Source organism: Neovison vison, chromosome 12 (assembly GCF_020171115.1).
Source record: "Neovison vison isolate M4711 chromosome 12, ASM_NN_V1, whole genome shotgun sequence".
NCBI classification, from domain to species: Eukaryota; Metazoa; Chordata; class Mammalia; order Carnivora; family Mustelidae; genus Neogale; species Neogale vison.
Genome location: NC_058102.1, coordinates 124,468,543 through 124,492,283, shown reverse-complemented (window position 1 = coordinate 124,492,283; position 23,741 = coordinate 124,468,543). Strand labels below are relative to the sequence as shown.

The 23,741-nt window shown below is 40.6% G+C and overlaps 1 protein-coding gene across 1 annotated transcript in view; it reads left to right on the top strand.

The window, feature by feature from the left end:
* Positions 1 to 23,741, top strand: part of CUBN (cubilin) — a 259,483-nt gene that overhangs the window by 73,251 nt on the left and 162,491 nt on the right. Inside the window, exons 27-28 of the mRNA XM_044229270.1 lie at positions 3,439 to 3,626; positions 21,049 to 21,199. Of these exons, the coding sequence (XP_044085205.1) occupies positions 3,439 to 3,626; positions 21,049 to 21,199 (339 nt within the window). The remainder of the gene's footprint in view (positions 1 to 3,438; positions 3,627 to 21,048; positions 21,200 to 23,741) is intronic.

Sequence of the window (23,741 nt, the reverse complement as noted above, 5' to 3'; positions counted from 1 at the left end):
CTTAACCTACTGAGCCTCCCAGGAGCCACAAATGGGATCTTAATTTTTATTAAGGGAAACTGTATTTTTTTTTTTTTAAGATTTTATTTATTTGGGCACCTGGGTGGCTCAGTGGGTTAAGCCGCTGCCTTCAGCTCAGGTCGTGATCTCAGGGTCCCGGGATTGAGTCCCGCATCGGGCTCTCTGCTCAGCAGGGAGCCTGCTTCCCCACCCCACCCCCGCCTGCCTCTCTGACTGCTTGTGATCTCTGTCTTTCAAATAAATAAATAAAATCTTTAAAAAAAAAAAAAGATTTTATTTATTTATTTGAGAGAGAGGCAGTGAGAGAGAGCATGAGTGATGAGAGGGCAGAGGGAGAAGCAGACTCCCCATGGAGCTGGGAGCCCGATGCGGAACTCGATCCTGGGACTCTGGGATCACGACCTGAGCCGAAGGCAGTTGTCCAACCAACTGAGCCACCCAGGTGTCCCAACGGAAACTATATTCTTATAAATCAGATGTAAAGTGCACATTTTTTTAAATTTATTTATTTATTTTAGAGAGAGAGAGAATGAGCAAGTGGGGGGAGCGGTAGAGGGAGAATAAGAATCTGAAACAGACTTCCTGCTGAGCACAGAGCCCCATGGAGAGCTGATCCCAGGACCCTGAGATCGTGACCTGAGCTGAAACCAAGAGTGGAGGCTCAACTGACTGAGTCACCAGCTGCTCCTAGTACAGTCTTTATTGTGGAAAAAGCTGGTCATTGTAGCGATGTCATTTGAAAATCTACTTTCCTATGAGGCCACATGGTAGAATGAAAAGAATATTGTACGAAGGGTCAAGGATCCCATCCCAGAGGTTTTTCCTGGCTCCTAATCTCTGAGAAGATCACTTTTCCTCTCTGAGGTTCCATGATTTCTTAAAAGGAGATTAAACAACACCATTATGAAAGCACCTTCAAGGTCTAGAATTAATTTTTTTTTTTTTTGAGAGTTGAGAGTTTTTTTTTGAGAGTGTGCGCGTGTGCATGCCCATGTACACAAGCAAGTGGCGGGGGAAGGACAGAGGGAAAGAGTCCCAAGCAGGCTCCATGCTCAGCACAGAGCAGAAGCAGGGCTCCATCTCACCACCCTGAGTTCATGGCCTGAGCTGACATCAAGAGTCGGTTGCCCAGTCAATGGAGCCACCCAGGCGCCCCTAGAACTAAATACTTTCTAATGTTAGTTTCAATATGGACATTTAAAGAAAACAAGGCTTCCTTGAATTTATGTTACTTAATAAACACTTGTGGTTTAGAAAGTACGTTCCTTGTCCACTACACCTAAATTTATCTATATTTTGACAAAGTTACATAAAAATAGAACTGCAGGGGCGCCTGGGTGGCTCAGTGGGTTAAAGCCTCTGCCTTCAGCTCAGGTCATGATCCCAGGATCCTGGGATCGAGCCCCACATCAGGCTCTCTGCTCCGCAGGGAGCCTGCTTCCTCCTCTCTCTCTCTGCCTGCCTCTCTGCCTACCTGTGATCTCTGTCTGTCAAATAAATAAATAAAATCTTTAAAAAAAAAAAAAATAGAACTGCAAGTCACAAGATCATAAACTGAACACACAAAATCCCCTTGAATTCATTGAAAGCGTATTAATGTTTGATCTTGACTATGTGTGAATTTGCAAATATTCACATTCACTTACAGTTGAAGGTTAGGCTGAATTCTAGTTTTGAATACTGAGTTTTAATGATAAAATGCTTTTATTCTTCAGAATTTCAGCATAGTCTATGGAAAGCTCTCCTAAATTCTCTCAGGAATAGATCTTTTTGGTCGAATATGTCTCTAATTTTATTATTGCTGTGGTAATTTGCTTCTTGGTTATAGACTGATTATTTATTAAAGATTCCTCCCTTTTATTCCTGTGATTATTTTATTTTTCTCTTGTAATTTCGGAACACTGAAGGAGTAACAGCGTACATGGGATATAGGTCCTTAAAGGCAAAATCAGAGCTAACCTGTGAGATTTTCTGTAAAATTTGTCATATGAAATTGGAGGTTTGCAAATAGTAGAATTTCTGAGCACTGAGAGTGGCCCATGTGGTTTCATGGAATATATTTTCCTCTGCCCAGACTTGTAGGCATCGTGGCACACACTGCCTCTCTGCCTGATTGCTATAACTTCTCACAGGCATTTAAGACCATGACATTGTCCTTTAGAATTCCTTTGTGGACAAAAAGAGAAATGATAATAGAGAATAGAGGAATGAGAATAGAGAAATTTCTCTAATGAGAAATAGTTTGAGTATTCCCCTGCTCTAGCAAGAAAGATTCTGAAGAGCTACAAAGGTATACTTTTCCATACCAAAGATTATCTATCTATCTATCTATCTATCTATCTATATATATAATGTTCTAGTCATCTGTCAGTCATCACTATAGTAATAGAAGTACATATATGAACCACATTTTTCAGAGGCTATTTTTTAAATATAATGTTTATTTTTCTCATTCTCTTTTATCACACATCATACAGACAATGTGGACAAGGTTTGAGAAAAGGGATGTATATGCCTTGTTCAAGCCCTTAGTTTGGGTTGTGTTTGGCACTGACTCCCGGGACTAGCCACACCTTGAGGTACCTGGTATAGTGTTGTTGCAAACTCAGCTGAGGAAAATGCCACCTGTAGTTGGAAGACTTTTTTCAAAATTTAAGTTTTTTGTTTCTTCTTCATATCCTTTACATTCCCTCCATTCATTTGGTACTTCCTGATGACTAACTAGAGGAATAATGGAGCCTTTATTGTGAATTTCATGCTGACTTTTGAATGTTCAACAAAGCCATGCTGTTACTCATTTTTAGCATTCACATAGAACTTCGTGTTTTTAAGCTGTTGAATTTAAAGGTCAGGATTTCTGTTCCTTCCAAACATTGAAGTTAGAAAAAGAGAAGCATAGAATATTTAATGCACTTTTGTAAATAAACAAATCAGACTGCTTTCTGAGTAGTGCTGAGTTAGTCTGCTGTCCACCCGTTCACGGGAATTTGATGCCTAAAAGGCAATTTTCATGACACTTTAAAATGTATGAGTTCACTGAAGTATTATTTTATGTTTGTACTAAGTGGAGACCCTTTCACTATAAAAATGTTGTACTGTATACATATATACACACACATAAACATATATACGATAAATATACATAATATATACAAATATATAATATATAAACTATGTATATACTTTAATCTAGTTTTCTTTTTTATTAATTATTTTTATTAACATATGTACAGGCCTGTGAATCGTCACTTACACATTTCACAGCACTCACTATATCACATACCCTCCCCAGTATCCATAACCCAACTGCCCTCTCCATACCCCCTAGTTGTTTTCTTAAAGGAAAATCTCACCCATCTGGGAGCAACAATGAAATACATGATGGTGGTTCTCAATAATCCTGGTTCCTTTTTTCAGCATGTAGGAACGTGACGATTGTGAACCGAACCTACGGCCTCTTAGAGAGTATACATTACCCAGGTCCCTATTCGGACAATCAGCGTTGCAATTGGACCATCCAGGCAACTACCGGCAACACGGTGAATTACACATTTTTAGCATTTGAATTGGAAAATCACGTAAACTGCTTGACAGACTATTTAGAGGTATGTATTCTGAAGCTAAATAAACCACTGCATTTTCAGATCAAGTTAGGCAAGCCAAACTAGAAATCATCGTGCTCTGTAGAACGAGTCTGTGTGGCTCTATGCATCCGCACTCCTCCAGCTACCCGTGGTATTTCAACAGGTATATCTCGTGTCTCCTTCACTGCCTCATGTTACTATTAAGGATATCTAATTTACTAAATTATATACACAGAAAATTGTCTATGTTTTTAGGTTTCAGTATGATTTCTGGGCTGACTGACCTCCTATTATTTCAATAATCCAGGAGTAAAGGAATAACTTCTAATTTGTGTTAATTTTGTGTTAACTTGTTTTTATGTTTATTGTCTATAAACTGGATATCCGAAAATGTTTGGGTACCTGGATTTATCTAATACCTGATTTGCCTGATACTAGAAATCATGATTTTGAGCCTTGTTTTTATTTTTAAATTTAAGTGCATTTCAGTTCATTTTTCTTTCAGTAAAATGGAAATTTCTATTTGTTCTGATAATGACCACCTGTGGCATTTATTTGACTCTTTGTATACGATGCTATTCAATGAAAACTGCTTGAGAACTAGGTAGGCCAAAATATCAGATAATCTCTTATTTTTACAAAAAGATACTTTATTCTTAAAAGCTTATTTGCTAACTTCCATGTGTGACTTTTTAGGGCTATAGCTTGAAAAATTAGGCACCTACTTATTTTGCTTAATTTGTGAGTATGATTATGCATTCATATATAAAATTATATAAGTAATTATATTAGCTTAGAAATTATGGCTTCCACTTCCACACTCTGCAAGATAATTTTACTGAAACCACTAACAGTATTTTGACATCAAATTCTCATCATTAATAAAATCACTTTTTAAGTCCACTTAACACACCATTTTTGTATTGTTCTATGTTGTTCATATATAATACTTTTGAATCCACATATAATGTTTTCACTACAGATCTTTTCTAAAGTGACAAGTACCCACTCTGATAGCATTAGGACATCTCCCCCAACCCATGCTACCTATCAACAACACAGTGACTTAGTGGGTTTCTTCTTAGGGTGATCAGTGACTTTTTGAAGTCTTGCTTACAAAGACTTCGAACATCCAGCCCTTGTAACTTTAAAGACCAATTTTTCAGAAAAAAAAATCCTTTATCTTTGCAAAATTTTCTTACTTTTTTTTTTAACCAATTCTTTAGGAAATTGAGTGTTGATTGAGGCTGTTTGAGGTTAACATATCTTTTCCAAAGAGCCCATTTGTTTTTCAAAACAAAGAAAAAGAAAAACAAGGGGGAACAAAGAGAAAGCTGCCTGTACTTTGAGAGACTTGGGAGTTCTAAATATAGGGAGTCTCTTGTTTCTGAGAGATAGTTTTTTGCGGTGAAATCTTGCTTTGTATTTAGAAGAGTTCAATATTATAGAATTGTAGCCATAGGGTTTCCCCACTAGAAAGTGATGTTTACTAGTATTCAAAGAAAATATGACAAGCATGAACTTGACAATGGTTTTAAAGTCCACTTTTCTTGATCTAGTGTTCAGACGGTCTTCACAAGCTTCATGGCACGCTTGTCCCATTGCATTTACCTGGAGTAGATACCCTTTTCTTTTCTTCACACGATATTGTTCATTCTTTAGAGGAAATGGAAGAGTTGCTTTCAAAGCCCCTTGTTCCTACTACAAACAGAGCCACTTACCTTACTGCATTTTTGCCAGCTGTGATTGTGCCCACATGCCCTTTGGAAGGTGTGAGCTGTCTCCTGCTGAGTTTCTGACCCAGCATTGGTTATTGAGTTGGGATCTTAATAGGAAGTCATTAAGTTCAGGATGAATTAACTCTCGCAGCCATATTTTAGCATCAGCCTAATGAGAGATATTAATTGGTGAGAAAGAACTGAACTCCAGACGGACCTTTTTGTATCATTCCTATGCATTCACTGCAGTTCTCTCCCCTGAGCACAAACCAAAAGAGAACTCATGGCCTTGTGTGTGTGGTGATACGCCAGACCCCCTGAGAGCGATCTGATGAGAAGACAACACCCGAAGCTGCAGGGGGAGGAAACTTTGACCTGGACTTTCAGGAGGCTTTGGAAGAAAGAGTGGGGGAGGAAATGAGATGGAACTTTTCCAGGGACTGGTTTCCACCTGTTTGGACTTATTGAGGAAGGAAGGGTAGCAAAAAGGCCCATCAGATAATTTTTTGGAGGTGTCCAAAAACTGTCAAACGAAGATACTTATTCCAGCAACTGCAGAGCAGCTCAGTGGAGCCTCTTCATAGATTACGTTAGAAGCATGCCGTGTGTCTTGTGCAACACTGATGGTGGAGCAGCAAAAACACAGAACGAGAACCAAAAGTTCAGCAAAGCCTTCCAAAGAATGACACTGTTGCCAGAGGGAGGAGATTTTTTTCCATTTCTGTAAGCCAAGGGGCAAGACCAGAGCAGTTCCTACAATGGCTGGTCTATGATGAAAATTTTAAAAGCACAAATAACTACTTAAGAAGAGAAAAGCCATAAACACAAAATCTAGTTTCCGTTATTTTAATAACTTCTAGTTGAAGGGTTTTTCAAGTAACTGAGCCAGATCCCAGTTGAGTGACTGTTATGGCAGCCAGAATTGAGTTATTTTGAATTAATAAAGCCAAAATTACGAAAGGACTTGATTAGGTGTTGGTCAGACATGGTGCCCAACCTTGCTGAGGGGTGTGGGTTGGTAGAGATCCCACTGGGAGGCAAATCCTTTATAGTTTGTCCTCTAGGCAAAACAAAATGATTCAGATTTGGAAATTAAATTCAATGAGAGGAAGGGTCACTTGCCTGAAGGAGTAAGATGATATTGCCCATGAAATTATGGGAAGTCAACCTTAAGGATTCTTTGTGTATCCTACAACTGCATTTCAATTTTTTAATTTTTATTTTGAGTCTGGGTCTCTGCAAAGAAGGGACTTCTAATAAGTGTTTGAATATACACATGAAAGTGGTGGATTTGGGAGAAATCAGCACAGGGAAGTGCAGGGAAGCCCGAGCATATGTGAGGTCAGCCTGGAGCACAAGTGTGGTGGGAAGAGGAAGGAGGAAAACCCTGAGGTGGTTTGTCATGGATGCTGAGGGCAGAGAGCATTGCAGAAGGTGACTGTGATGGGCAAGGTGAGAGGGTCTCAGGGGATCAAGAGGGATCTTGGGGTGATCAGTGTGACTCTGGGCAGACCAGTATTTGAAGGGTAGTGGGTGCAGGAGCGAGAGACCACAGTGTCAAGAAGCACAGTGAGTGTAGATGGGAGTTTAAGCCCATAGATTTGCCAAGTTTTCCTGAGGGAATAGCACGAAGTCAGAGCTTCTTTTCTCCAGTCCTTGTCCTGTATTTCCCTCGCTGGTCCTCATGAGGCAAGCTCTCAGGGAACACCTTCTCTGCATATTCTCTTGTATGTCAGTATCTCTCTCTCTCTCTCTTTTTAAAAGATTTTATTTATTTATTTGACAGACAGAGATCACAGGCAGGCAGAGAGGCAGGCAGAGAGAGAGGGGGAAGCAGGCTTCCTGCTGAGCAGAGAGCCTGATGTGGGGCTTGATCCCAGGACCCTGAGATCATGACTGAGCTGAAGGCAGAGGCTTTAACTTACTGAGCCACCCAGGTGCCCCTGTCAGTGTCTCTTAAAATGTGGCTCAGGTTTGGATTCGACACTCCAATGAAGCTGACTAGGGCCAGGCATGCTGGAACTCTATCATCTGGCTCAGATACTCTGGTTTCATAGGCTGAGGTTATATGGGCTTATTGTTCATCAAGTTATAATGTTGGGCTATATTAATACTTGTATTCTCCAGGTCACATTTACAGGAACTATAATAGCTTCATATAGCCATACATGGGAGATTACTCCTAGTAAATTATATTTGACTGTTTTGCCTGAGAATACAAACACATCATAAGCCTTCTAAGCCCTGATTCTTTGGTCTGTAGAACATTATTCATTTGCATATAGACTTATTGGCATTGGCCTCCTACTTCTTCAAAAATAATTGATTAAAAAGTCAGATGGTACCTGTTTCAAATACTCCAAAATGGTGTGTTTCTTTGGTTAAAATGGTCTATTTTTTTTAAACATTTACTTATTTATTTTAGAGAGAGTGTGTGTATAAGCAAGGGGAGGGGCAGAGGGGGAAGGAGAGAGAAAATCCTCAAGCAGATTACATTCTGAGCATGGAGCCTAACACAGGGCTCCATCCCAGGACCCTGAGATCATGACCTGAGCCAAAATCAAGAGTCAGACGGCCAACTGACTAAGTCAACCGGACATCCCTAAAATGATCTATTATTAAACACTTTAGGGATAGCACTGTTCAAAAACCTGGCAATAATAATTGATCTTTATTGAACACTTATTATTTGCTAGGTAATTATTACAGCAACACTGTAATGTAAGAATTATTACCCATTTGGCAGGCGAGACAGTTGAGGCAAATACAGGTTGTCCACAGTCACAAACATTAGAGGTGCCAAAGCCAGGCTTTCTACAAGGCCCTATGATGCCGGGCCAGTGCTTCTAGCCATGACAGCACACATCCTCTACGTATATACTCAAAATTCTCTGTCAACCTCAGAGGTGACCGAGGGAGTGTCTGCAAGCCCTTGGACCTACCATCCTAGTGATACCGTCACAGAGAAAAGTCTGTGTTATTATAGTCTACTTCATAGATAAGTACTGGCCATTTATTATTATAATCATGGTTTTCTTTGCTACATTGTGACAAATTATTTTTAGTGTCCAACTTCGAATTCTTCCAAGAATTACTGTCAGTCTTTTTGCCTATGAGATGCCAGAATAAATCTTTCCTAGAGTCTGGAAATTGAAATATCTTCCCTTGAGCTTTCCGACGGTCCTCTTACTTTTTAGTGTTGTGCTTTATACTCTTGGTTGCAGATACACGCTCAAACTAGACCATTAGCTTTGTGAAAGGGCTCTGGTCTAAGGGAAGTAAGAAGCGCCACGACACACGCAATTAACTAAAAAGCTGGGGAAGGGCAGGAACAAAGGCAGCTTAGTGGCGTCTCCCTGCAGGAGTAAACGCCGTTCTCATCTCTCTCCTCTGCATGTCTACAGCCTCACTGTTTTAGCTTCCATACGGCCCCACCAACAATGACTCCACATGACCATTTGCCCCAAGCTCTTGCAACAAACAGGCCTCCTTTGGCAAAATATTCCCAGCATAGGGAGCTCATCCTTTTGAGCCTGACAGCAAAGGCATGGATCTCGCCCACCTATCAATAGCTACTCCTCTGGGCAGTAGGACGGCTCTGGCCAGGAGCAGTGAAGTCCAGTCCTCTGGCCAGCGTTGCTCATAGACGGTATGTGGGAGCAGAGGCAGAATCGTTGAGTATGGCTCTAATGATGTGTTAAAACATTTCTTAAACATTCATGAATTCAACAAGATTACACCATTTGTTCTGTAGGGACTGTACCTTTCAGTACTGCAGGAGGTAATTCACTTAAGCCCCAGAAATGCATTTAAAGGAATTGCCTGTCTTAATCTTATAAATTGGATTTCAGTGTCTCTTCTAGTTTCAAAATTCTTCTAGGCATGTTTCGGTTTTTCCCTTTATCACATTATGCTCTCTTCTGCAAGTGTCAATCCATCCATATTTTGATCTTTCTTTTGCCCTAATCATAGCTTTAAAAATAGACATTTTTTTTTCCTAAATGTGCTATTTCCCAGAGTGTAGCTAATTTGTCTGTGGGCTCATAAAACGGTCAAAAAGCTTTTATATAGCCCCATGGTTCCTTCTTACTTGATTTCTTCAGAGGTTTCCTCTTTTATTGCCCCCAAAGTTATTCCTAGCTTTTCTGGACAGAATTTAATTTTATTAAAATTTATCATGTTTCTTGAATTTTCTTTCTTTTCTCTATTGCTTTTCTTTTTTCTTTAATTGCTAATTGTTTTGGTCCATGGGCTCATATCTCCTTTTGAGGTCTGACTCCCTAAAACCTCAGGCCCACGACTGGTATGTCCAATATCGTAGGCTCAAGGGACATTGATCGCTGTTTCCTAATGTTTTGTTCTATAATAACAACCACTTCTTTGCTGTCCAGAATAAGTATAGACTAGTACTTCTTTCCACTATTTTCTTTACTTTTTTTTTTTTAAAGATTTTATTTATTTATTTGACAGACAGAGATCAGAAGTCGGCAGAGAGGCAGGCAGAGAGAGAGGAGGAAGCAGGCTCCCCGCTGAGCAGAGAGCCCGATGTGGGGCTCGATCCCAGGACCCTGGGACCATGACCTGAGCCAAAAGCAGAGGCTTTAACCCACTGAGCCACCCAGGCGCCCCTATTTTCTTTACTTTTTGAGACAGGAGAGCATTTAAAGAATTGATTAAATGACATTTATTTTTTTTCCATTTAAACATTGGAGAGACATTCAGATGGTTGAAGTTATCTCCCCTTTGCTACCCCCACGTGTCTCTTTGTGTTGCACTCGTGTTGACATACTTCCTTTGTAAAAAATTGTAGTCTCAGCTGAGGAGGAAGCCAGTGGGGGAGGATGAAGCCCTTATAACTGGCTGCATTCCAGAGTCGCCTGGAGATCTTGTTAGAAAAACGTGTTTCTAGACGTCAGGCCAGACCTACTCAATCAAAGTCTCTGGGAATCTCAGTAGAGAGCGTCCCCCCAAGCCCTCGGGCCGCACTTGAGACCACTGGCCGCAGCCCATCTGTACCCCAGCAGCACGTTTTACCCCCTCTTCAAAGCTCTCTCCTGGGAAATCATAACTACTTTAAGACGTGTCTTCTTAACATGTACCTTTGAGTACTAGTAAAGATTTCCTTTTGGGTTAAATCTCATTTTTCCGTTGCTGCAGGTGAATCACATCTTTGTCTCACCAAGGCCTGGTGATACGGTCAGGATTTTGTGTCATTATGTAAAAATATCAGATTTACTTTGCGATTTCATGTCAGGATTCTCAACTTTCTTGCCCCATCTTTAGCTGGCACCTTAACCGCTACTGTCGTCCAGTCCGTTCTCTATACCCTTCCAGGCCTTCCACTTCGCAAGCCTTCCTCTTCATGACGCCAGTGACTTCTGTCAAATGCATTTCCCTCCAGTCTTTGTCAGATTGGTTTTATCTCTTGCCAAATCCTTCTTCTGATGTCATCTTGTCCACCAGATGTTTATATCATTATTTATTATACTCCCGTGTCCTCTTCCAGTTACAAAATCACGCATTTCAAGTGAAAGAATGGATCAAAATGGAGGCTTCCTGTCTTGCACTCTTGTTTTCCAAGTCTGCAGCCTGAGCAACGTTTTCCATCAGGCCCTTGTGATATTGTGATTAGTTAAGGTAACTCGAGCTGTTGTTGTTGTGAAGGACTCATAAAATCTCAGATGCTTAACATATTGCAAGTTTATTTCTCAATCTTGTTAGAGACCCATGCTGGTGTTCCTTGCCTTCCACATAGTGATTCAGGAACCCAGACAAAGGGGAAGTCGGTTTGGGGAAACCACATAACTCTCTCTGCCACAAACATTGATAGATGTTTCACAAATAAAGGGAACTAAATTCTAGTAAGTTTTGAGAAATGCTGAATTAAACACAGTTAAACAGAGCTTGTTCTTTTCAGTTTTTGCTGTGGTATTTCCTCAAGCTGTTACTACCCTAAGTAAGTGTTGTTCATTCATGTATCCATTCATTTAGTCATCCAAATACATCTTAGACACATAGACTATGGAAATACAATTGTTTTTGCATCGGTTTTCCTTGTCTTCACTGAGGAGACAGATGGTAATCAATTTAGCACACAATACAAATTTAATCACAAGCTGTGTTAAGTGGTATCAAGGAATGTTATCGGGTTCTCCAAAGAGGGAGGACAGAGCCCATCTGTGGGTCAGAGAAGGCTTCCCCGAGGAAGAGTAACTTAGCAAGTTCAAAGGAAGCGGAAAGTTTCACCAAGGGAAGCTGTGGTCGAGGAGCTGTCACAGATAAAGCTGGACACTAGTTAAAGTGGCAGAGATAGATTTTAATCAGTAACACAGTCCTGCAGGGGCATCAAGCGGGAACTGCCCTCCATTTCAGTTTGTACAGAGGTGACGGGACACCGTGAAGGGAGAGCGAGGGTGTCAGGAGGGGACCAGCAGCTGGAGGAGTCAGGGAAGTGAGCAATGGCAAAAGGTTAATCAGGGTCAGTGAGGCCGGTTGTGTGTGCCGGCCAGCAGTGATTGAAGCTAGGATTCTGCCCTTCCACAGGGACAGGGAGACCAGTGTCCTATCCCTCCTGATGATTCTGTTTCAAAGGTATGCTTCTCAGATCGTTGAGAAAGCCACTCCCCAGCTGAGTTGTAGGAGACACACACACACACACATCTCAAAGGGACAGAGGAAGAATTCAGGATTGTAAGCCCTTCTTTTTTTTTTTTAAGGTTTTATTTATTTATTTGACAGAGAGAGAGATATCACAAGTAGGCAGAGAGGCAAGCAGAGAGAGAGAGGGAGGAAGCAGGCCCCCCCGTGGAGCAGAGAGCCCGATGCGGGGCTCGATCCCAGGACCCTGGGATCATGACCCGAGCTGAAGGAAGAGGCTTAACCCACTGAGCCACCCAGGTGCCCCGATTGTAAGCCCTTCTTAGTGCTCTGGGAAAGGGTGGTCAGGGGCTTGTGAAGAATATATTGATTCGATTGACTAACAGGAGTTTTGCATATGTTTATTACAATTTAGAAGTTATTTTTTCTCTATTATTACAGAGAATGAAGACTTTATTGTATCCTTGGATTTGACAGTTACTATTTTAAAAATATGATTACCAATGAAGGGAACAGTAAATTATTCTTGAGGGGCTTAATTACTGAACTTCTACATTCCTCAGTTTCCAGAACTCTAAAATGGGGATAACAGTGGTACCTGCTATATGGAGATTCCAGGAATTTTAAATTCGGTCACACAGATGAAAGGCTTAGAGTAATATTCAGCTAATAAATATTATTTATTAAATGATAATAAACATTTTTTATGATTATTTATACATAAACACAATTTGGTGGATTAATTTTTGCTTTCAAAAACATTTTGCAGTCAGTGCAGCATTTTAGTTTCCAAAGCAGCCTTTCCAGTTGTGATGAGCATAGATTGGCCCCATGTAAGGGGAGCCAGGCTTCTGTCCCTGGCATCTCAGTTTTCTTGCAACAAAAGCTGCAGGGATTCTATATCTGAATCTAAGAGGCATGGTGGTTAAAATCCCATTTGCCGGTTGGAGAAAAGCTGATGAGATTTTATGTCTTAGGAGCAAAGGGTCTGAGCTGACTTTCATCATCATGGCATCTCCTTAAATACTTCCCGGGCAGATGAGTCATGCTTCCTGCGACTGTCTGTCCTAGGAAGTTTGCTTCTAGAGTGCTTGGCATTTTGCTTAGAATTCAGAGATAAGCTATTTTAATTCTGAGGACAACTGCCATCCAAAAACACTCATAAAAAGTGACAACAATACACCAAACAATTCAGTTTATGTCTTTATGCCAGAAATGAGCCTAGCATTGTACTTAATCATGACCTGGATTCAAAAGTTTAGAATGAAGTGTATCTATTGATTAATTACACCAAATACTTCATATTGGCATTAAAAGTAACAAGAAACACTTTATTAGAAATTTAATGCTGCAGGGTTGCCCAAGTCAAGTGTGGGGTTTTTTTATCATAAAAAATTAAAAGGAGAGATATTGATCTCCATGTAAGCAAATCCCTTTCCTTAAAAGGAAATGCTGATCTTTCCTGACCGTCCCTCACAATGAAGAATTTCATGTGATTGCATTAATTTGCTGCAGTTAATGAGGCAGACACAGCAGCCTTCAAAAGATAGCCTTTGCTCTTGGATTCAAAAGAAATTCTTGTGTGTTTCCCCTCTCGATAGTCTCAAACATGAAGGACAGAATCAGGACGAATAATAATCAGACCTACAGATAGCTTCCGCCCTACCCGGAAGATAGTAGAAATCACATCCGGGGCTCAAAACTTGAAATTGCTCTCCACCCACACTTCCTTTCCTGGGGCTCCTCACTTCGTGCTCTCTCCTCAGACCACAGGCCTCAAGTACCTGGAGGGTCCCTTCCAGCATCTAACAGGCATGTGGCTTGAACAAGAACACAGAGCTCAGAATGCCAAGTTTTAAAATTAGGAATCACGGATTTGGGTTAATTATCTTGATTGTCTCCTTTTTAAATTAGGAAAGATTTCCAACTGCAACATTTCAGAATTTTCTTTGAAAAAAATGCTGTGTTGACCCTTCAGTGCTTACATTTACTATGTGTTTAATGAGCTTTCCCCCACTTCTTCCCTCAACTGGGAAAGAGCGCATTGCAGGACCCTAGGTCTTTCCAGTTCCGCGTTCTATGATTTCCTGTCGTTCTGTGAAGCAGATCTGTCCCTGTTTCTGAGCCCACCTTTAGCAGATGCTGAGGCTTTTAGGAGGCAGAATAATTTTTTTAAGATGTTTAGTCCTTTGCTGTGGTGGTATAATTGGCCAAGGAACGCTGTGGTTCTTGGAATTAAATGTTCACGTTCCCATGGGAGAGTAGGCTTGGCTCTCAATGCATCTCACTTACCACTAGGGAGGGAATTAGGCGGGTAGGGCTCCATCAACAACTCTCAGAACTTATGTTTGTGAGAATTCTTTAGTCCCTGAGCATCTGAAGGAATTCTTTTTAAATAAAGAATTAGTCTAGGAGGGTATGTGCTATGGCGAGGGCCGTGAAGTGTATAAACCTGGCGATTCACAGACCTGTACCCCTGGGGCTAATAATACATTATATGTTAATAAAAATAAAGAAAGAAAGAATTAGTCTAATTAATAATAAAAACCTACTTCTGATAAAAAAGTAAGCATTAGGGACAAAATATGGTTTTAAATCAATGCGGAAGGAGATTACCTTATATAATAACATTTTTTAAAAGATTTTATTTATTTATTTGACACAGAGATCACAAGGAGGCAGAGAGGCAGGCAGAGAGAGAAAGAGAGAGAGGAGGAAGCAGGCTCCCTGCTGAGCAGAGAGCCCCATTCAGGGCTTGATCCCAGGACCCTGGGATCATGACCTGAGCTGAAGGCAGAGGCTGTAACCCACTGAGCCACCCAGGCACCCCTATAATAACATTTTAATGGACCAGTTTTCACGTCTCATTTTGAGATATGTCTAAAAGACTATGGAGATAGACAGTATAGTATTTTAAGTAGACCAGGTGGATAGCTGAGAACCCAGAAGGGTATGGAATTCTGGAATGGAAAGACATTACCAACGCAAATCTACACTGCTATATAAATTGGTTACCAAAGATAATGCTTTCTTGAAAAAATAAACTTACATGATTACACAGGGATATATAGTCATTGCAGGACATTTGGAAAATATAGAAAAACCTAGATAAAAATAAAAACAAAACAAAACAACTTAAATTACGTTTCTACTAATGATTTTTGGTGGTATTTATTTCCTGTAGTTGCTCTTTATATATTGTTTTAATACTCAAAGGGGATCATTATGTTCATATTATCCTTTAATGACTTTTTTTCCAGGTAACAATAGTTTGTGAGTATCTTTCTGTGTTATTTATAATACTGCGTCATTTATAACATGATGCATTCCATCATCCCAGTTTGGCTATTTCTTCCTGTGGAACATTTAGAATCTTTGTCATATTTTCACTATTATAAACAATGCTGAAATAAACATTCTTGTCGTTAAATCTTTGCACACATCTGTGATTAGACAATGGTTTAAAAAGTGAAAAAAAATCAGCTTTTGTGGCTTCTAATATGAGTAATATACAGAAAGCAGAAACAAAAATGTCAATGTGCTATTAAGAGGGACCAGCAGTGAGCTGCCACGTGCTAAGGCCACCATCTCCTCTGTCTGTGAGACAGACATCTAATTCAGAGTGACACAGAAAAACTCAGAATGTGGTCTTCGATGGGTTTCTTGCTGTCATGCAAGGCCCAGCATTATGAGTAATTGTTTAATTTTAGATGGTTATTTCATATTTCCTGCCCCACCCTGTCAGCACATGGTAGCCGTGGGGAGGATGTGTGCCTGTGTATCAGGGAGCACTGTGCAGGGCCACGTGTCTGATGGAGGACCCTGCCTCCTGGGGCCATCACGGAGCTAACCAGAGCTTACCATGCTCTGTTAGCTTTCATCTTTATCATCTGCCTAATTTACTCTCCCCAATTCGATTAAGTTTTTACCCCCGTAGGCTTTTGTCATCCACAATGGGAGCCTTTTACCCTACTCTGTGAATCTTGTTTGGCAATTTCTACTGTTGTTACAGGAACATTTCAAAGACTTTCAAATTTAAAATAAATGCTGAAGTTTCCAGGTTTATTCAGATTTTTGCGTAAACTTTGGTAACAACATTTCTAATAACTACTCTCATGAGGCAGTTCTGATAGGTCCTGTTACAGTTGTTTCTTTGGGAGGTGGGGGAAATTCTGAAGAAATGCCCCAAGAATTCACCAGTTCCCACCCCTTTGGAGGGCCAGTGGCAATGCTGTTAGGGCTGCAGGCTGGCTGGACAGCCAGGGGAGAGGAGGCAGCAGCAAAAAAAAAAAAAAAAATGCGTGCAGAGCCACTTTCCCTACCATTTATCCCTCCCTTCTCCATCTCCCCAGGGCAGCCTTGATTGATTTCTTAATGCTCTCTTTGCCACCATCCCGTTATGATCCACCATCTTCCTCCACCCCAACACGCACATCATACTTACACTCTCCCCCAAGGTATGGTTTGCTCTGGGCTATGCGCCCCACACATGGGGAATGGCCTCACAGAACCACATTGTCATGGCAACGTGCTACAAGCCATGGCCGTCCATCTCTGTACAAGTGATTCATTGATTCAGTACTTCCCTGTCTGGTCTGCCAAGGATGATTTCTGAGAAATATTTTACGTGAGTCATCTCAAGTTCTCTATAGCCATCATATTTTTCTCTCAAACCTATTTCTAGAATGGTTTCTTTGGAAAAAAATGTTGGTTCCGTTTGCCTCTGACCAAGAGTTAAAATAACAATTTAAGCACATTCCATATGTGTCTCACACTCAACCTATTACGTGGTCTGTCTCATTTGCTGTTTACAACAGTACTTACAAGATAAGTATAGTCATGATGCCAAATTTATGAAAAAAAATTGGCTAGGAAAAAGAAGTAATTCTCACAAGATTATATTCTAAAAAAAATTTCAGAGCTGGACTGGACTATGTACCTAAAACCTGATCAAAATTAATATACTCTAGTGTGCTCTTATAGGGAGATCACTTTCCTGCTTGCAGTTGAATATAATCTGTTAGTGACACTGTCTTTGCAAAGCTAATCTGTAAACTCACCGAGTATAGTTCCCAGAAATTTTAACTATGTTCTTACACTGACTAGAATTTTAGTTCTCTATAAATATTAGGAAATTCTCTGCTACACCTAGAATTCTCCCTCATGGCAGGCAAATTATTTCAATACATGTTAAACTCTAAAGGATAACCTTTTTTTAAGTTTTTAAAAATGTATAATAGAAGATGGACCAAACATTTTTTCCCAGAGTTTCTCCATATTTTAATAATATCATCCCAAACAGACTCTTGATTTTGTTTCTCTATTTGGACTATGTTTAATTCTTAAAATTAGTTATCTACTATAAAAAAGTTTTATTGCAGAAAAATTTCAAGGAAATAAGAAAAAGTATGAATTAGAAAAAGTATGAATTAGATGCCCATCTAAAATAGAAAGGGCCGAGTTTTAGTTGTTACTCACTGTAATTTAAAAGGGGTGTAGAAACCATTTAGACCTCCCATGCTCATATATATGAAACAATTAATTATAACTTCACTCATTAAAGTCATAAATTTTCAAAATCATAAAACTATTTAGCAGCAAAGAAGCACTTGAAAAGCACATTTCTGTTCTGAGAGTTCTTGAAATTCGTAAAGTTGATTCCCATAGAGGGAACAAGTTGAAGTACACATTAACTGACTCTGGGTTCCTCCAGGCTTGCGTTTCAGTGATTCGTAAAAGTATCTACAGAACCCTTACTCTTAGAAAAATTCAACTCTCTCTGTCAGTGATGTATCCTCAGTTTCATATCTTCTGCCTTGTAAGTATGGTTCTTAATAGCTGGAAGGGGTCCACGGATCCTTTCATGTTGCAGCTGGAGTCCGAAGTCAGTATGGCCTTGTATACTGTATGTGTGCCAAATTATCAAACCCATGCAAAGGAAGTAGATAGAAATTGGTAAATGTGGCTTTAGGCAAGAGATTTCCTTCCTCTTTGGGTGTCCTAAGAGTGGTTGAGCAATTTCAGGGTAGAGTGGGGGGTAGGGAGGCCTAAACCTCATCGATCCTGAATGAATAATCTCCTTCAGAGAATAACGGAAAAGATTCTACAGAGGAGGTTGTATGTATACAACATATTTACCTTCAAAGGTACATTTAAAGGCCAGCCAGAAAGTGGATGCAGCATTTCAGATACTTTAAAACATACAACAGGATGCCTGGGTGGCTCAGTGGGTTAAACCCTCTGTCTTCAGCTCAGGTCATGATCCCAGGGTCCTGGGATCAAGCCCCACATCCGGCTCTCTGCTCAGCGGGGAGCCTTCTTCCCCTATCTCCTCTGCCTGCCTCTCCACCTACTTGTGATCTCTGTCTGTCAAATAAATAAATAAATAAATAACCTTTATTTAAAAAAAAAAAAAAACAACATAGAACAACCTTTCAATACAGTTACACAAATTGGATCTGCAAATTTAAAGTGACTCCATCTTTCTTTTCTTAAGTTCTGCTAGTTTCCTTTTGTGGACTGTTTTCCAAGCTTGAGTATTGTTCACACTGAGTGGATCTTTAGGCTTTCTAAAAGCAGTGGAAATCATATCCTTCCTTAGCAGGACCAAGCCAGCATGCTCGCCAGTAGTTGCAGTGAGTCACAGCTGGAACGTCCTGTGGTTAGCATTCTGCTCTGAAAACAGAATCAGGAGCAGCAGGCACCTCCTGGTTTCCATGGCAACCAGTATTTGTGTACTTTGAAAAATGACTGTTCCTTTTTGTGTGGTAAATTTACGCGGGAACGAATGATAGAGGTGACGTTAGCCATCTGTGAATATAAACAACAACAAAAAAACCCTGATTTAATTAAGTGTAAACTTTAGAAGGACATAAAATTGGGGGTTGGGGTGTTTTTGTGTAGAGGTTTTGTTCTACACTAATTAATTCATTCGTTTATTTGACGTATTCAAGCATTTTCATCAATGTCTATTTGATGTTTATTTCAATGCATCACTCTCTCCCCTCCAAAGGCAAAAAGAAACTAATTGTCATTCATCATTGTTCCCCCCCAAACCCCCGCTCTCTTTGCCCCTGCCCTACCCCCCATCCCAGGCACAATGTGTTATTTAAGAACAACTGGGATTCAGGGGCGCTCCTTCAATGAAGTAATCCTCTCCGGAAGGAAGAAAAAAAAATACCCTCCAAGTCATGTGAAAATGTCAGGTTTCTTAACCTTGCTGAGCTGGGGAGGCAAAAATACTGTGCTGCTTATGACCTTGTATAGAGTCTAGAAGTCAGTTCTCAGAATGTCACTACGACCATTTCAGAAGATCCATCAGGCTTAAAGGGATTATGGTTATAGAGAAATCTTACCTCATGTTTTCTTTCATAAAGTTGAAATAATTAAAGTTTTGGTCACTGAACCACAACCCAAAGTTAAGAATGAGCCTTTTGGAGTGGAAAATAGCAGAGTGTTTTTTACTTATTATACCTCTGCTTGGGAACAGTGTGTTTACTTTTGTATTAATTAGTTTTGAATTGGAGTTGGTAGACTGGATTTAATGAAAAAACAAAACAAAACAAAAAAACTCTGAAGCTGGAATAAATACCTTATAGTGAAGCAGTAATTTAAGAGTAAACAGAGTGCAGCCTGGCCCTCCTCCCCACCTCCACCCCCTGCCTGAGAGGGGGACGGACCTGCCATCAAAAGCCAAGGATTGTTTTGTTGTTCCATGTTCTTTTAGTGTTACTTTATTCTTTCCCTCATTTTTGTTCCGTCATCATGGCTTCTGTCAACTATCTAGACCCACACATGCTAATAAATATCCATGGGTAACTAGAACAAAATAGACAGCAATGTAGACATTAGTGGAGTCAAAGAAAATACAATGGCTTGAGTCACGAAAAGCCAATCTTTTTAGATTATCATTATCTTTTTTTGATTGAGGAGAAATGGCAGAGAAGCTTAATTTTTTTTTTTTTTTTTTTTTTAGTTTAGAGATATATCTGATGAAATTAATGAAGCAGATAAAGGGTGCATGACAGGATGTACAAAATAGCTTAGTGGGCAAGTGGGCAAAAACCTCAGCAGAAAAGCTCCAGGGGAAGAAATATAAATGCCTAATAAAGATGAAAAACCTTCAACCTCAAAGTAACCTAAGTTAAGACAATTATAAACCCCCCAAATTTTCCCTATTAGCACCAGCTATAAAAATAATAGCAGTCATAATTGCCAAGGTCCTCTGTAAGAACCATTTCAGTAAAGCGCTAGTGGGGATATGCTGATAGAAATTTCTGATAAGAGATTTAATTATATATATCAAGAGCCATAAAAGGTGATACTCTCTGATTCATTCCCCTTACAGGAATCTTGCCTGAGGGACATTTAAAATATCAAATACTCACATTGGCAAAAAAAATATTGGAGATGTCTTCAATAAACTACAACAGAGTATTAATAACATTTTACGTCACCATCAAAAATGTTTACCTAGACTGTTGAGTGACATGCTTAGAGAAAAACTGGGAACACAATTAAATGTGTAGCCTGAACTTATACACACACATATACACCTGGACATGTGTGTATATGTACATATGTAAGTCAACAACAAGAGAGCATTGGCAAGAGAAACTTCCGGTATTAACAAACTATTAAGAGTGCTTATCTCCAGTGGGATTAATTTTTGTATTTACCTTTCTTTCACCTAGTTTTCTAAAATGTCTCAATTTTTATAGTCAGTCTTTATTTAAAAATATATGGATCTTACAATTACAAGACTATTCATTGAGTGTCTCTTGGGTGTCATTAATCTGTGAACACATCTCATCCAGGCCACCATCTCCTTATTCTGTGCCTGGATTTACACTTTCGAGGGAACTTGCGAGGCTGACCTAAAATCAAACATTAGTATTTGGATTTCCGGCTTTATTGGGCTTAGGAATCATCCATAAAACTCTCTCTATATAATCGTCCATTTTCAATGCTTATGTGAAGCCTCCCATGTTCAAACTATCTCAGCAGATTTACCCTCAACCTTTCAGCCAAGGAGCAGCTTTGGCCACACAAGCAGACGTTTGTTTTTTTTTTCCATTTGTCCTGCCATGTGAAGTTTCTCACATTGGGAAATGTCTCCTTGATTTCAGCTCTACGATGGCTCCGAGCGGATTGGGCGCTACTGTGGAGCAGAGACGCCGCCCTCGGGGAGCACCACAGGCTCCCAGCTTCAGGTGCTGTTCTATACTGATGGGGTTGGTCATGGTGAGAAAGGATTCCAGATGCAGTGGTTCATTCACGGTAAGCCCTGTGCAGATCTTCCTTGTATTTGATACCTGCTGTATGACTAAGTATTATTCCTTTCCCAATTCTCTCTTCCGAAACAATCCCACCCACGAATATTGGAACCTGGTAACCAGTCAACTGGTGCTAGGCCTTGGTCCGTTTCCTCAGATGTTGGTTGCTCCGGGAGAGTTAATCCTGGCAGGGTTAAGAGAGGACAGGGCTTGGAGACTTGCTGAAGTCTTTGCAACGATAAATTACCGAAGAGAAAGGAGGGGAACAGAGTAAAGTGTCTAGTGGGGGGAAATCCTCGAGCTGGGTGTGGCGAGCAAAGCGAGATGGCATTAGAGTCTCGCAGGGGGCGTGGAATGGAATGAGATTCAAGGCTTACTCTGACCTAGCTGTGAAGGAATGGTGGGGGTGGGGATTAAAGGGCAAGGATGAGAGCCACTCAGAGAAAGAAGTGGAGGCACTGGGCTGAGAGGGGAGTGGAAGTAGAGACCTCACTCAGCCAGCACGTGCGTTGTACCTGCCAGAGTCGGGGCATGGCAGCACCCACCACTCGTGGTTCAGAAAGCACGTAGGGATGATCATTCCTCCAAGGATGGACATTCCCATTTAATGAGCGTCCTGAACCATGTAGATTGACCTCACGTGACCCAGTCTAATGAGAGTAGGCCCTAGAGCAGTGATTCCCAAAATAGGGTCCCCAAAGAACAGCATCAATACCATCGGACTCTGGTTAGAAGTGCAAATTCCGGGGCCCTCTCCCAGACCTATGGAAGTCTGATAATCCGTGTCTTCACTGGTCTCCCTGGTGATCCAGGTTTGAGAACCGCTCTGCTAGAGGGATCCACACCTAACAAATACAGTCCTTGTGACTATTTTAGTAGCAGTCCTCAACCAAGGTCTTAGGGCTGGCTGGTCTGTTTCAGTCAATTGGAAAGAAAGGTGGAACCGGAATGTTATACTGGGAACCACACACAGACACCGAAACGGTAGCCCTACTGTCAGAATCAGGGGTGAGCCCAAGGCGGGGACACATGCATGTGGATTGTGGGACTCTCGAGGGTTGTTAAAATCATAGTCTGTTTACTGTATGAATCTTAGCACTCCACAGAAATGAATACCCTTGTTATACACTTAAGAGTGTTAGATGGTCTGTTAATATGAACTGGAGACTGGGTGTATTTCTGTTAAAATACAAGTATGGGGCTTTCAGTATTTAAAAATATTTGGTGGTAATCCACAGAGCTACTTATAGTTTGGAATACAGATTAGGAATTCCTAAAGTAAATGAGCTATGATAATTAAGCCTGTGGGAGTTCTGGCCTGTTCTCTTCACCGAAGGGGTAGATTTAACCTTGAAATGCAAATTGATTGACTTGTTAAGTGAAGGGACTGGATTGATTTATCTGTGTAATACAGTCCATCTCTAGTACTCTGTGATTCAGAAATGGCGTGATTCTAAGGCAACTGGAGAAGAGCGTGAAAAAAAACCTAGAAGACGGGGGAATATCTTGAGAAATGACCCAGATTTTCAAGAGCTCCAGACATTTCCCAGAACAGTTTTCTCAGACCTTCACGTCAGGTGAATCACTGCATGTTAAAATGCAGAGTAAGGTCCATGAATCCTAAATAAGCTTCTAAAATGCTCCCAGGGAATGTGGATGGCGGTACTCTGTAGACCACTCTTTGAGGAGCAAGGCGAGAGCAGATGTTAAGGCTCGAGATATAAAATGGTAGAAAGACAGCGTCTCTAGGGACTATTGAAAGCCTCTAAGGTGCTCCAAGGGCTCATTTTACCAACAGCAAAATAATATCCTCAACCTTTTGAGGTCAGGAGGATATGAGCTGGGGCTTCTATAAGAAAGAACTTTATTGCTTCAGAGATCCAAGGGGAGGAAAGCTTTCCCACAAGACAGAAGAGTAGAAAGGAAGAAACACTAACCGGGTGGAGATTCAGGGCCTAGGGAAGAGGTCCCCACCCCAGATACCCGTTGGAATTGTGTGGGAGCTGTAAAGAGAACCAGTGTCCTGGGTTCAACCTGATAGGATTCAGTACATCCTCAGTGGGACCTTAACAATGGCTAATTTAAAAAATCTCCCTAAGTAATTCTGCCATGCACTTAGGATGGAGGGTTTTAGGAGCAGTGATTTTGCTGTTGTTGGTTATAGCTTTCCTCTTGGTGGGTTGCTTCCTGTCCCTTCTGGGCTGTTCTAGTTATCCTACCTGCAGGGCCACACTAAGGAGAACGATTTAATGGTCCTTACTGGCTACACTAGATTACAATATCACTAGATTCTCTCAGCCAACATGCTGGACATGGTTGAGTTCTCTGCTGAAAGCTCTGAGTTTTGGGGGGGGGGGATCTTTTTTCTACTAGTTCTGTTTGAAATCTTTCTTTGGGAGGGTCAAAGACACTCTCTGTCTATTCTCTTTTCCTATTTACTATGTCACAACTTTCTCTCAATTGTTGAAAACTTGCTAAGCTTAGAATCAGAGTTGCACAACAAAATTTTGCCAAATGGGACCAGAACTGAACCTTTTTTTCCTTAA